Source organism: Bombina bombina, chromosome 1 (assembly GCF_027579735.1).
Source record: "Bombina bombina isolate aBomBom1 chromosome 1, aBomBom1.pri, whole genome shotgun sequence".
NCBI classification, from domain to species: Eukaryota; Metazoa; Chordata; class Amphibia; order Anura; family Bombinatoridae; genus Bombina; species Bombina bombina.
Window position 1 is genome coordinate 1,470,614,128 of NC_069499.1, and position 15,315 is coordinate 1,470,629,442.

Below are 15,315 nucleotides of genomic sequence, written 5' to 3' on the forward strand. Positions count from 1 at the left end.
TGATATCTTTCAGGAATCCCTGAATATCCCTTGACATGTATATATATATTTTAGTATTGATTGTATTGATCTAGACTCATTTTAGTATATTTCATGCCACAATTTCACCGCCAAATGCGATCAAATAAAAAAAATAGTTAACTTTTTCACAATTTTAGGTTTCTCACTGAAATTATTTACAAACAGCTTGTGAAGGGGTTAATTAGGGAGCATGTAGGGAGCTTGCGGGGTTAATTTTAGCTTTAGTGTAGTAGACAACCCAAAGTATTGATCTAGGCCCATCTTGGTATATTTCATGCCACCATTTCACCGCCAAGTGGCTCTCTCTGCACCGGAAGGGTAAAAAAGGTTATTGCAGGATTGCTTCCAACGTTTTCCCAGACCGACGCCTTCAGGGTACGTCCAAGGCGTTAAATACTAGTAAATCACATCACCTCTGAATTAAAAATCTCAAAATGATCGTTTGTTAAGTTTTCAGAGAAATCAGTATAATGAGCTGCTGAAAGTCTGATTTCTGACTGCTAATAAGAAATGCGCATGCGCGATGACGTCATCAATACTTACATGAATGTGCCTGTAGTGGCATAGTGATGGGGAAGAAGCATGAAGGGGAGGAGTTAGGCTGCCATATTTAGAGCAGAATATAAGAAATAATGTTAACGATTACTAGGAGGTTTGATAAAGTAATAAAGCAGGGATGCGGTGCAGGCGAATCTTCTATTGTGTTTAAACAATATGTGATCCTGTTATATCAGGTGTTGACTATCCTTTTAATGAACATATATAAATAAAATATATTGTAAAATGTAATCAAACTCAATGTTATGAGTCACAGAAGTTTAAAAAAAAGTCAGTAAGGCACTTCAAAGTTTTTGTACAATACTCACTTTATTGCTCACAACTTTGAGCTGTCCCATAGCCACACCACTCCCAGATGAAAGCTCCCACACACACACACTGCAATCTCTTCCAAAATGGCCGTTTCGTGGGCATTCTCAGGTCCGCCCACTGGACCGCCTCTCATCCTCCCTCTCCGCCTTCATGACGAACATAGTTTTTTGTTTTTTTCTTTAAAAAAAAAAAAATCGCATACTCTCGCGGTGATTAATTGCGGTTTAAAACTGCATCCGCAATTAATTGTGCAGCCCTAATATATATATATACACACACACACACACACACAAACACACACACACATAATATATACATACTAAAACATTTATTAAAGGGACATGAAACACAAAATTTGCTTCCTCTTACTATCCTTTGTTAAACGATTAGCAATGCACTTCTGGGAGCAGGCTGAACACATTGGGTGAACCAATGATATGAGGCATATATGTGCAGCCACCAGAAGCTAGAAAGTTGTTTAACATTACATGCTCTATCTTAATGATGAAAGATACATTTTGACTTTACTGTCCCCCTTTTAAGAGACACTACACGCACTACTAGTGACTAAACAAATACAATTCATGCACCTCCCTCTAATCACGGGTACTGCCATTATTGTTACACTGTAGGTATCTGAAGGTGAGTTGCTGCACATGTGCAGACAGGTCAACATGGCGGCACCCATGACTAGAGGGAGGAGGCGGAATAACCTAATAGTCTGCTTATAAAATGTGTTTAATGTCCCTTTAAAGTGATTGTAAAGTTTAATCAATTAAAGCCCAGTATTTAAAAATAATTTAAAAAAAACATAGGCACTTAAATTCATTAAACTTTACAAAGACCCTTTTTTTAAAAAAATACTTACCATTTTGTTACTGTAAACATACCGACAATCCTCCGCCCGCATCTCATCCTGTATTGCGAATTTCATTGACGAATCTGGCTTCCTCCAATCATTGCGTGCCCCTTTGTCATCCAGCTCGTGTGGCACGCATTGACTGGAGGAAGCCAGATTCGTCACAGACAGAGGACGCAGGTTAACAGGCCAGCAGGACACAGAGGACCCAGGATAAAAGGGCACACACAGAATGCCGGGTCACGGGCCACCAAGATATAATCCCATGAACCATAGTTTGGGGTTACTAGGAATGAGGATGTTTATATGCAGGATGACCGTTATTTTGTGCTGCTATAAAAGTTCTCAGTGGTATGTATCCATGTTAATGTTAAAAGGGACATAAATTGAATGCTCCACAGAAGGGGCAATACAATAAATGTTCTCAAGAGGTATGTCTCTAGACTACAAAACACTGCAAACTTTGCTAATATCATGTGTTTAATTTTATTTAGTTTATGTATTCAGTTCTTTTAAAATTGCAATGTTTAATGACTGATTCATACTATGCAGGCATAAAAAAATTGCTTGTTGTCCCTGTATGTGATTAATTTTCCTACATGGTTTATTTATCTTTATCATTTAAACAAATACATGTCCACTTACTGTGTTTTTAAAATTCTGTATATTATAAATTAGGTTTGTCCCTTAAAGGGGCATGAAATTCAAAATTAAACTGTATGCTATTCTAAAACACTTTTAAATTCACCTCTGCCATCAATTTTACTTTGATCTCTTGGTGTCCTGTATATAAAAGAATATTACATACCCTTAGCAGTAGCTAATATGTGTTCAGCTAGCTCCAGTAGTGCACTGGTGATCTAACTAACCTTTGCAGGGGTTAAAAATGCAAGCAATAGTACAATAATAAAATACTGTAACATATTACATCATTTCCACTTATTTTTATGGTCCTTTAAAAGATTACATTACCTACCACAACATCCTTATAATTATTTTAAAAAAGCCCTTTTTGCAGCAACACTCAAACGTATAACACACTTACCGTTATCCCTTTTTTATCAGTGTTGTAGACATACACAAACATACTGCTGTTTGACACAAATACGTCTTGGTCCCATTGTATCACTTGTCCTTTACCTTCTGCGAGACTTCTTGGTGGGCACTGGAAACCAGCAAGATACTGGACAGAAGGCATTGCATAGGCTGCTATTGGCTTGGTTAACTACAAAAGATGTTCTGCAAGAAAGGAAAGATCACATGATAACATAATTTATGCTTACCTGATAAATTTATTTCTCTTGTAGTGTGTTCAGTCCACGGGTCATCCATTACTTATGGGATATATTCTCCTCCCCAACAGGAAGTTGCAAGAGGATCACCCAAGCAGAGCTGCTATATAGCTCCTCCCCTCACATGTCATATCCAGTCATTCGACCGAAACAAGACGAGAAAGGAGAAACTATAGGGTGCAGTGGTGACTGGAGTTATAATATAAAATTTAGAACCTGCCTCAAATAGACAGGGCGGGCCGTGGACTGAACACACTACAAGAGAAATACATTTATCAGGTAAGCATAAATTATGTTTTCTCTTGTTAAGTGTGTTCAGTCCACGGGTCATCCATTACTTATGGGATACCAATACCAAAGCTAAAGTACACGGATGATGGGAGGGATAAGGCAGGAACATTAAACAGAAGGAACCACTGCCTGTAGAACCTTTCTCCCAAAAACAGCCTCCGAAGAAGCAAAAGTGTCAAATTTGTAAAAAGTATGAAGTGAAGACCAAGTTGCAGCCTTGCAAATCTGTTCAACAGAGGCCTCATTCTTAAAGGCCCAGGTGGAAGCCACAGCTCTAGTGGAATGAGCTGTAATTCTTTCAGGAGGCTGCTGTCCAGCAGTCTCATAGGCTAAGCGTATTATGCTATGAAGCCAAAAAGAGAGAGAGGTAGCCGAAGCCTTTTGACCTCTCCTCTGTCCCGAGTAAACGACAAACAGAGAAGAAGTTTGTCGAAAATCTTTAGTTGCCTGTAAGTAGAACTTCAGAGCACGGACCACATCTAGATTATGCAAAAGACGTTCCTTCTTTGAAGAAGGATTAGGACATAAGGATGGAACAACAATCTCTTGATTGATATTCTTGTTAGAAACAACCTTAGGTAAAAACCCAGGTTTAGTACGCAGGACTACCTTGTCTGAATGAAAGATCAGATAAGGAGAATCACAATGTAAGGCAGATAACTCAGAGACTCTACGAGCCGAGGAAATAGCCATCAAAAACAGAACTTTCCAAGATAAAAGCTTAATATCAATGGAATGAAGGGGTTCAAACGGAACACCCTGGAGAACTTTAAGAACCAAGTTTAAGCTTCACGGAGGAGCAACAGCTTTAAACACAGGCTTAATCCTAGTCAAAGCCTGACAAAAAGCCTGGACGTCTGGATTCTCTGCCAGACGCTTGTGTAAAAGAATAGACAGAGCAGAAATCTGTCCCTTTAGTGAACTAGCGGATAAGCCCTTTTCTAAACCCTCTTGTAGAAAAGACAATATCCTAGGAATCCTAACCTTACTCCATGAGTAACTCTTGGATTCACACCAATATAAATATTTACGCCATATCTTGTGGTAAATGTTTCTGGTAACAGGTTTCCGAGCCTGTATTAATGTATCAATAACCGAATCCGAAAACCCACGCTTTGATAGAATCAAGCGTTCAATTTCCAAGCAGTCAGCCTCAGAGAAATTAGGTTTGGATGGTTGAAAGGACCCTGAATTAGAAGGTCCTGCCTCAGGGGTAGAGACCATGGTGGACAGGACGACATGTCCACTAGGTCTGCATACCAGGTCCTGCGTGGCCACGCAGGCGCTATCAGAATCACTGATGCTCTCTCCTGTTTGATCCTGGCAATCAGTCGAGGAAGCAACGGAAAAGGTGGAAACACATAAGCGATGTTGAAAACCCAAGGGGCTGCTAGTGCATCTACCAGCACCGCTCCCGGGTCCCTGGACCTGGATCCGTAACAAGGAAGCTTGGCGTTCTGGCGAGATGCCATGAGATCCAGATCCGGTTTGCCCCAACGAAGAATTAGTTGGGCAAATACCTCCGGGTGAAGTTCCCACTCCCCCGGATGAAAAGTCTGGCGACGTAAAAAATCCGCCTCCCAGTTCTCCACGCCTGGGATGTAGATCGCCGACAGGTGGCAAGAGTGAGACTCTGCCCAGCAAATTATCTTCGAGACTTCCAACATCGCTAAGGAACTCCTGGTTCCCCCTTGATGATTGATGTAAGCCACAGTTGTGATGTTGTCCGACTGAAATCTGATGAACCTCAGTGTTGCCAACTGAGGCCAAGCTAGAAGAGCATTGAATATTGCCCTTAATTCTAGAATGTTTATTGGGAGGAGTTTCTCCTCCTGAGTCCACGACCCCTGAGCCTTCAGGGAGTTCCAGACTGCTCCCCAGCCTAGTAGGCTGGCATCTGTTGTTACAATCGTCCAATCTGGTCTGCGAAAGGACATTCCTTTGGACAGATGAACCCGTGATAACCACCAGAGAAGAGAATCTCTGGTCTCCTGGTCCAGATTTAGCAAAGCAGATCTGAGTAATCCCCGTTCCATTGACTTAGCATGCATAGTTGCAGCGGTCTGAGATGTAGGCGCGCAAATGGCACTATGTCCATCGCCGCGACCATTAAGCCGATCACTTCCATGCACTGAGCTACTGATGGGCTTGGAATGGAGTGAAGGACACGGCAAGCATTGAGAAGTTTTGATAGCCTGGACTCCGTCAGGTAAATCTTCATCTCTACAGAATCTATAAGAGTCCCTAGAAAAGGGACCCTTGTGAGTGGTAACAGAGAACTCTTTTCCACGTTCACTTTCCACCCATGCGACCTCAGAAATGCTAGAACTATCTCTGTATGAGACTTTGCATTTTGAAAACTTGACGCTTGTATCAGAATGTCGTTTAGGTACGGAGCCACCGCTATGCCTCGTGGTCTTAGTACCGCCAGAAGAGAACCCAGAACCTTTGTAAAAATTCTCGGGGCCGTAGCCAACCCGAAGGGAAGGGCTACAAACTGGTAATGCCTGTCTAGAAAGGCAAATCTTAGGTACCGATAATGATCTTTGTGAATCGGAATGTGAAGGTAGGCATCCTTTAAATCCACTGTGGTCATATATTGACCCTCTTGGATCATGGGTAGGATGGTTCCCATCTTGAACGGTGGAACCCTTAGGAATTTGTTTAAGATTTTTAAATCTAAGATTGGTCTGAAGATTCCCTCTTTCTTGGGAACCACAAACAGATTTGAATAAAACCCTTGCCGCCCCTGTTCCGTCCGCGGAACTGGGTGGATCACTCCCATCACTAAGAGGTCTTGTACACATTGTAGAAATGCCTCTTTCTTTACTAGGTTTGTTGATAACCTTGACAGATGAAACCTCCCTTGTGGAGGAGAATTCTTGAAATCCAGAAGGTATCCCTGAGATATAATCTCCAGCGTCCAGGGATCCTGTACATCTCTTGCCCGAGCCTGGGCAAAGAGAGAGAGTCTGCCCCCCACTAGATCCGTCTCCGGAAAGGGGGCCCTGACTTCATGCTGTCTTAGGGGCGGAAGTAGGCTTTCTGGCCTGCTTGCCTTTGTTCCATGACTGGTTGCTTTTCCAACCCTGTCTGTAACGAGCAGTAGTTCCTTCCTGTTTTGGGGCGGAGGAAGTTGATGCTGCTCCTGCCTTGAAATTACGAAAGGCACGAAAATTAGACTGTTTGGCCTTTGATTTGGCCCTGTCCTGAGGAAGGGTGTGGCCCTTACCTCCAGTAATGTCAGCAATAATTTCCTTCAAGCCGGGCCCGAATAAGGTCTGCCCTTTGAAAGGAATGTTTAGCAATTTAGACTTAGTTACATCTGCTGACCAGGATTTAAGCCAGAGCGCTCTGCGCGCCTGTATGGCGAATCCAGAATTTTTAGCCGTTTGGTTAAATGCACTACGGCATCCGAAACAAACGCATTAGCCAGCTTAAGGGTTCTAATCTTGCTCAGAGACTCATCCAATGGTGCTGTGCGAATCGTCTCTTCCAGAGACTCAAACCAGAATGCCGCTGCAGCAGTGACAGGCGCAATGCATGCAAGAGGCTGTAATATAAAACCTTGTTGAATAAACATTTTCTTAAGATAACCCTCTAATTTTTTTATCCATTGGATCTGAGAAAGCACAGCTATCCTCCACCGGGATAGTGGTACGCTTGGCTAAAGTAGAAACTGCTCCCTCCACCTTAGGGACCGTCTGCCATAAGTCTCTTGTGGTGGCGTCTATAGGGAACATTTTTCTAAATATCGGAGGAGGAGAAAAAGGCACACCGGGTCTATCCCACTCCTTACTAATAATCTCTGTAAGCCTCTTTGGTATAGGAAAAACGTCAGTACACACCGGCACCGCGTAGTATTTATCCAGCCTACATAATTTCTCTGGGATTTCCACCGTGTCACAATCATTCAGAGCCGCTAACACCTCCCCTAGCAACACGCAGAGGTTCTCAAGCTTAAATTTAAAATTTGAAATTTCTGAATCCGGTCTCCCCGAATCAGAACCGTCACCCACAGAATGAAGCTCTCCGTCCTCATGTTCTGCAAATTGTGACGCAGTATCAGACATGGCTCTCGTGTCATCGGCGCGCTCTGTCCTTAACCCAGAACTGTCGCGCTTGCCTCTTAACTCTGGCATATTGTATAACACTTCTTTCATAACATTAGCCATATCATGTAAAGTGATTTGTAAGGGCCTTGATGTACTTGGCGCCTCAATCTCACGCACCTCCCGAGCGGGAGACGAAGGTACTGACACGTGAGGAGAGTTAGACGGCATAACTGCCCCCTCGTTGTCTGGTGATAATTTTTTAAGCGGTACAGATTGATTTTTCAAAGTAACATCAATACAATTGGTACACATATTTCTATTGGGCTCCACAACGGCTTTTAAACATAATGAACAAGCAGATTCCTCTGTATCAGACATGTTTAAACAGACTAGCAATGAAGCTAGGAAAATACTTTCAATAAGTTTGCAAGCAATATAAAAAACGCTGCAGCGCTTTTAAAAAAAACTGTTGAGTAACTAAAGAATAATTCAGTTATAGTCAACAATTCTTTAAATGTATTAATTAGCAGAGGATTGCACCCATTAGCAACCGGATGATTAACCCCTCAGTACCCAAAAAAACAGACATCAAATTAATATAAAACGTTTTTATCACAGTCTAACACACTGTCACAGGTCTGCTGTGACTGATTACCTCCCTCAAAAAACGAATTTTGAAGACCCCTGAGCTCTCTAGAGACGTCCTGGATCAAGGAGGAAGAAGCAGGAAGACTGTGCTAGAATTCTAACTGCGCAACAAGGCGCTAAAAAGAGGCCCCACCCGCTCATTTACAACAGTGGGAGACCTGATATAACGGTTTCTATGCAGAAATATACGTTAGCCATGTGGAAAAAAATTCATGCCCAAAGGATTTATCACCAAAGTACCTCACAAAACGAATAACATGCCAGTAAACGTTTTGAAAATAAACTTCTTTAAATGTCATGCAAAGTTATTACTAAGCCTGCAACCAGTCGCTACCACTGCAGATAAGGCTTAAGCATTATTTCAGTATTAACAGTATTTTCACAGTCAAATTCTAGTCCCTAGAAAATAACTCTACTGTGCATACATTTATCAGCCTGATACCAGTCACTACTACTGCATTTAAGGCTGTACTTACATCATACGGGTAACAGCAGTATTTTCTTAGTCAATTCCATTCCCAGAAAATATTGTACTGCACATACCTCATTTGCGGTGGACCCCGCATGCTATTCCCATGTTCTGAAGTTACCCCACTCCTCAGAATGTCGAGAACAGCCAGTGGATCTTAGTTACACCTGCTAAGATCATAGAAAACGCAGGCAGTTTCTTCTTCCAAATACTGCCTGAGATAGAAAAAACAGCACACTCCGGTGCCATTTAAAATAACAAACTTTTGATTGAAGAATAATTAAGTAAAAACTCCAACTCCTCCCGCGACCTCCTTCTTTGTTGAGGGTTGCAAGAGAATGACTGGGTATGACATGTGAGGGGAGGAGCTATATAGCAGCTCTGCTTGGGTGATCCTCTTGCAACTTCCTGTTGGGGAGGAGAATATATCCCATAAGTAATGGATGACCCGTGGACTGAACACACTTAACAAGAGAAAATACAATTATATATGAACAGACAGAAAGAGGTCATAATGTATTGTGGATCACCCTATAAATCTAGCAAATAAGATTTAGCTCATGTGACTTGTTCGGTTACCTATATTTACACATTCCATTAAAGGGACATGAAACCTCAAATTGTTTTCTCATTCACGATTTAGATAAGCATACACTGTAAACATTTTTCAAATTTATTTGTATTATAAATCTTGCTTTATTCTTTTGGGATCCTTTCTTGAAGACACAGCAATGCATTACTGGGAACTAGCTGAACACATGAGTAAGCCAGTCACAAGAGGCATATATGTGCAGATACCAATCAGCAGATAGCTCCCAGCTCATCAGCCTATCTAGATATGTTTTTCAACAAAGAATACCAAGAGAATGCAGCAAATTAGATAAAAGAAGTAAATTGGAAAGTTGTTTATGAATGTATGCTCTATCTAAATCATGAAAGAAAAATGTGGGGTTTGATGTCCCTTTAATCTCTATCCCAACAGTCATGTAGTAAAAGGTTGCCGGTGTCCAGTATCTCAGGGAAAATGCAAGTAAAAAACAGGTATATAAATGTCTCTACTGTACATACCTGGGGAGCTGGGGGTGACAGGCATTAGTATGTCACCTGTTCCGTTTCTGCCTTGCTCTGCACCAGCAGCCGGGCCCAACACACTGTGTACATTGTGTGGCATCTGTTTTGGTAAAGTATCACTTTGCGGATATTTGTTTTTGTGTAACAATTACTAAAATGCATTCACTTTCCCTGGAAGAACATAGACAATATAGATTAACAGTGTGCACTGTGGATCGATTCATAATACAATACAAAGTATACAAAAAATACAGCAACACATGAACTGTGCTAAATTTAGCAGATAAAAGGTTTTCTCATTGGTATATATGTATGTTTTGTTAAGTGGGGAATATATATATATATATAATAAAGAGTGTATGTCTAATTAGGATACTCGACATACGTTTTTCAAAGTTGTTAGTGAGCGTAGCATATTGTTTTTATCCTTATGGCGTTGAATAAATGTGTGTTTGAAAATAAAAATACCAATCAATAAATATGTGTAAATTGTTTTCCAGCAATTCAGATCTAGAACAAAATCCATTATCCTTAGTAAGTGTGTATACGGGAGGTGATATTGTTTGTCTAATAATCAGACAGCAAGTGCTACCCATGTGCTGAACCAAAAATTTGATTATAGGAGTAAATTAGAAAGTTGATTAAAATGGCATGCTCTATCTGAATCATTAAAGTGAATGTAAATTTTGATGCTAAAGTGTCCGGTTTTAAATTTTTTTATTAAAAACAGGCATTCAATTCATCAAAATTTACATATCACTCGTGTTGTATAAATACTTACCTTTTAAACTCGACAGCCGCTCCACCTTCCTCCGGTCATCGCAAGCCATTTCTGATGTCAGAAATGATGTATAGGTCATCCTCCAATCACGGCTTCTTCTTCTTCGGTGTCTGATTCAACGACGTGATTTGAGGAAGCCGGATTCCTAATTTTAGACCCAGGAAGAGGCTTGTGACGACCGGGGGGAAGCTGGAGCGGCTGTCAAGATTAAAAAGGTAAGTATTTATACAACACAAGTGAAATGTAAATTTTGATGAATTAAAGTGCCCCTGTTTTTACTCTAATTTTTAAAAACCAGGCACTTTAGCATCAAATTTTACATTCACTTTAAAGGAAAAAAAAGTGTTTCATATCGCTTTAAAGTAAAAAGATTCAAATACATCAGGAGGTGGGACATCTGAAGATGGTAAAGTGATGTCTAATAGAAAGTGCTTCTAAGCATACGTCCCTACTTTTCAACAAAAGGTGCAAAGAGAACAAAGAAAAACAGAATTTATGTTTACCTGATAAATTACTTTCTCCAACGGTGTGTCCGGTCCACGGCGTCATCCTTACTTGTGGGATATTCTCTTCCCCAACAGGAAATGGCAAAGAGCCCAGCAAAGCTGGTCACATGATCCCTCCTAGGCTCCGCCTACCCCAGTCATTCGACCGACGTAAAGGAGGAATATTTGCATAGGAGAAACCATATGATACCGTGGTGACTGTAGTTAAAGAAAATAAATTATCAGACCTGATTAAAAAACCAGGGCGGGCCGTGGACCGGACACACCGTTGGAGAAAGTAATTTATCAGGTAAACATAAATTCTGTTTTCTCCAACATAGGTGTGTCCGGTCCACGGCGTCATCCTTACTTGTGGGAACCAATACCAAAGCTTTAGGACACGGATGAAGGGAGGGAGCAAATCAGGTCACCTAAATGGAAGGCACCACGGTTTGCAAAACCTTTCTCCCAAAAATAGCCTCAGAAGAAGCAAAAGTATCAAACTTGTAAAATTTGGTAAAAGAGTGCAGTGAAGACCAAGTCGCTGCCCTACATATCTGATCAACAGAAGCCTCGTTCTTGAAGGCCCATGTGGAAGCCACAGCCCTAGCGGAATGAGCTGTGATTCTTTCAGGAGGCTGCCGTCCGGCAGTCTCATAAGCCAATCTGATGATGCTTTTAATCCAAAAAGAGAGAGAGGTAGAAGTTGCTTTTTGACCTCTCCTTTTACCAGAATAAACAACAAACAAGGAAGATGTTTGTCTAAAATCCTTTGTAGCATCTAAATAGAATTTTAGAGCGCGAACAACATCCAAATTGTGCAACAAACGTTCCTTCTTTGAAACTGGATTCGGACACAAAGAAGGCACGACTATCTCCTGGTTAATGTTTTTGTTAGAAACAACTTTCGGAAGAAAACCAGGTTTAGTACGTAAAACCACCTTATCTGCATGGAAAACCAGATAAGGAGGAGAACACTGCAGAGCAGATAATTCTGAAACTCTTCTAGCAGAAGAAATTGCAACCAAAAACAAAACTTTCCAAGATAATAACTTAATATCAATGGAATGCAAGGGTTCAAACGGAACCCCCTGAAGAACTGAAAGAACTAAGTTGAGACTCCAAGGAGGAGTCAAAGGTTTGTAAACAGGCTTGATTCTAACCAGAGCCTGAACAAAGGCTTGAACATCTGGCACAGCTGCCAGCTTTTTGTGAAGTAACACAGACAAGGCAGAAATCTGTCCCTTCAAGGAACTTGCCGATAATCCTTTCTCCAATCCTTCTTGAAGAAAGGATAGAATCTTAGGAATCTTTACCTTGTTCCAAGGGAATCCTTTAGATTCACACCAACAGATATATTTTTTCCATATTTTGTGGTAAATTTTTCTAGTTACAGGCTTTCTGGCCTGAACAAGAGTATCAATAACAGAATCTGAGAACCCTCGTTTTGATAAGATCAAGCGTTCAATCTCCAAGCAGTCAGCTGGAGTGAGACCAGATTCGGATGTTCGAACGGACCTTGAACAAGAAGGTCTCGTCTCAAAGGTAGCTTCCATGGTGGAGCCGATGACATATTCACCAGATCTGCATACCAAGTCCTGCGTGGCCACGCAGGAGCTATCAAGATCACCGACGCCCTCTCCTGATTGATCCTGGCTACCAGCCTGGGGATGAGAGGAAACGGCGGGAATACATAAGCTAGTTTGAAGGTCCAAGGTGCTACTAATGCATCTACTAGAGTCGCCTTGGGATCCCTGGATCTGGACCCGTAGCAAGGAACCTTGAAGTTCTGACGAGAGGCCATCAGATCCATGTCTGGAATGCCCCACAATTGAGTAATTTGGGCAAAGATTTCCGGATGGAGTTCCCACTCCCCCGGAAGTAATGTCTGACGACTCAGAAAATCCGCTTCCCAATTTTCCACTCCTGGAATGTGGATTGCAGACAGGTGGCAGGAGTGAGTCTCCGCCCATTGAATGATTTTGGTCAGCTGAGGCCAAGCCTTGAGAGCATTGAATATCGCTCTCAGTTCCAGAATATTTATCGGTAGAAGAGATTCTTCCCGAGACCAAAGACCCTGAGCTTTCAGGGGTCCCCAGACCGCGCCCCAGAACATCAGACTGGCGTCGGTCGTGACAATGACCCACTCTGGTCTGCGGAAGGTCATCCCTTGTGACAGGTTGTCCAGGGACAGCCACCAACGGAGTGAGTTTCTGGTCCTCTGATTTACTTGAATCGTCGGAGACAAGTCTGTATAGTCCCCATTCCACTGACTGAGCATGCACAGTTGTAATGGTCTTAGATGAATGCGCGCAAAAGGAACTATGTCCATGGCCGCTACCATCAAACCTATTACTTCCATGCACTGCGCTATGGAAGGAAGAGGAACGGAATGAAGTGTTTGACAAGAGTTTAGAAGTTTTGTTTTTCTGGCCTCTGTCAGAAAAATCCTCATTTCTAAGGAGTCTATTATTGTTCCCAAGAAGGGAACCCTTGTTGACGGAGATAGAGAACTCTTTTCTGCGTTCACTTTCCATCCGTGAGATCTGAGAAAGGCCAGGACTATGTCCGTGTGAGCCTTTGCTTGCGGAAGGGACGACGCTTGAATCAGAATGTCGTCCAAGTAAGGTACTACTGCAATGCCCCTTGGTCTTAGTACCGCTAGAAGGGACCCCAGTACCTTTGTGAAAATCCTTGGAGCAGTGGCTAATCCGAAAGGAAGTGCCACGAACTGGTAATGCTTGTCCAGGAATGCGAACCTTAGGAACCAATGATGTTCCTTGTGGATAGGAATATGTAGATACGCATCCTTTAAATCCACCGTGGTCATGAATTGACCTTCCTGGATGGAAGGAAGAATTGTTCGAATAGTTTCCATTTTGAACGATGGAACCTTGAGAAACTTGTTTAGGATCTTGAGATCCAAGATTGGTCTGAACGTTCCCTCTTTTTTGGGAACTACGAACAGATTGGAGTAGAACCCCATCCCTTGTTCTCCTAATGGAACAGGATGAATCACTCCCATTTTTAACAGGTCTTCTACACAATGTAAGAATGCCTGTCTCTTTATGTGGTCTGAAGACAATTGAGACCTGTGGAACCTCCCCCTTGGGGGAAGCCCCTTGAATTCCAGAAGATAACCTTGGGAGACTATTTCTAGTGCCCAAGGATCCAGAACATCTATTGCCCAAGCCTGAGCGAAGAGAGAGAGTCTGCCCCCTACCAGATCCGGTCCCGGATCGGGGGCCAACATTTCATGCTGTCTTGCTAGCAGTGGCAGGTTTCTTGGCCTGCTTTCCCTTGTTCCAGCCTTGCATTGGTCTCCAGGCTGGCTTGGCTTGAGAAGTATTACCCTCTTGCTTAGAGGACGTAGCACTTGGGGCTGGTCCGTTTCTACGAAAGGGACGAAAATTAGGTTTATTTTTGGCCTTGAAAGACCTATCCTGAGGAAGGGCGTGGCCCTTACCCCCAGTGATATCAGAGATAATCTCTTTCAAGTCAGGGCCAAACAGCGTTTTCCCCTTGAAAGGAATGTTAAGCAATTTGTTCTTGGAAGACGCATCCGCTGACCAAGATTTCAACCAAAGCGCTCTGCGCGCCACAATAGCAAACCCAGAATTTTTTGCCGCTAACCTAGCCAATTGCAAAGTGGCGTCTAGGGTGAAAGAATTAGCCAATTTGAGAGCACGGATTCTGTCCATAATCTCCTCATAAGGAGGAGAATCACTATCGATCGCCTTTTCTAGCTCATTGAACCAGAAACACGCGGCTGTAGTGACAGGGACAATGCATGAAATTGGTTGTAGAAGGTAACCTTGCTGAACAAACATCTTTTTAAGCAAACCTTCTAATTTTTTATCCATAGGATCTTTGAAAGCACAACTATCTTCTATGGGTATAGTGGTGCGTTTGTTTAAAGTAGAAACCGCCCCCTCGACCTTGGGGACTGTCTGCCATAAGTCCTTTCTGGGGTCGACCATGGGAAACAATTTTTTAAATATTGGGGAAGGAACGAAAGGTATACCGGGCCTTTCCCATTCTTTATTTACAATGTCCGCCACCCGCTTGGGTATAGGAAAAGCTTCTGGGGCCCCGGGACCTCTAGGAACTTGTCCATTTTACATAGTTTCTCTGGGATGATCAAATTCTCACAATCATCCAGAGTGGATAACACCTCCTTAAGCAGAGCGCGGAGATGTTCCAACTTAAATTTAAATGTAATCACATCGGGTTCAGCTTGTTGAGAAATTTTCCCTGAATCTGAAATTTCTCCCTCAGACAAAACCTCCCTGGCCCCCTCAGCCTGGTGTAGGGGCATATCAGAACCATTATCATCAGCGTCCTCATGCTCTTCAGTATCTAAAACAGAGCAGTCGCGCTTACGCTGATAAGTGGGCATTTTGGCTAAAATGTTTTTGATAGAATTATCCATTACAGCCGTTAATTGTTGCATAGTAAGGAGTATTGGCGTGC

The 15,315-nt window shown here is 42.3% G+C and overlaps 1 protein-coding gene across 1 annotated transcript in view; it reads right to left on the minus strand.

The window, feature by feature from the left end:
- Positions 1-15,315, minus strand: part of FAAP100 (FA core complex associated protein 100) — a 118,728-nt gene that overhangs the window by 92,854 nt on the left and 10,559 nt on the right. Inside the window, exons 2-3 of the mRNA XM_053706880.1 lie at positions 9,574-9,747; positions 2,796-2,989 (exon numbers count right to left, since the gene is read on the minus strand). Of these exons, the coding sequence (XP_053562855.1) occupies positions 2,796-2,948 (153 nt within the window). The 5' untranslated portion in view covers positions 2,949-2,989; positions 9,574-9,747. The remainder of the gene's footprint in view (positions 1-2,795; positions 2,990-9,573; positions 9,748-15,315) is intronic.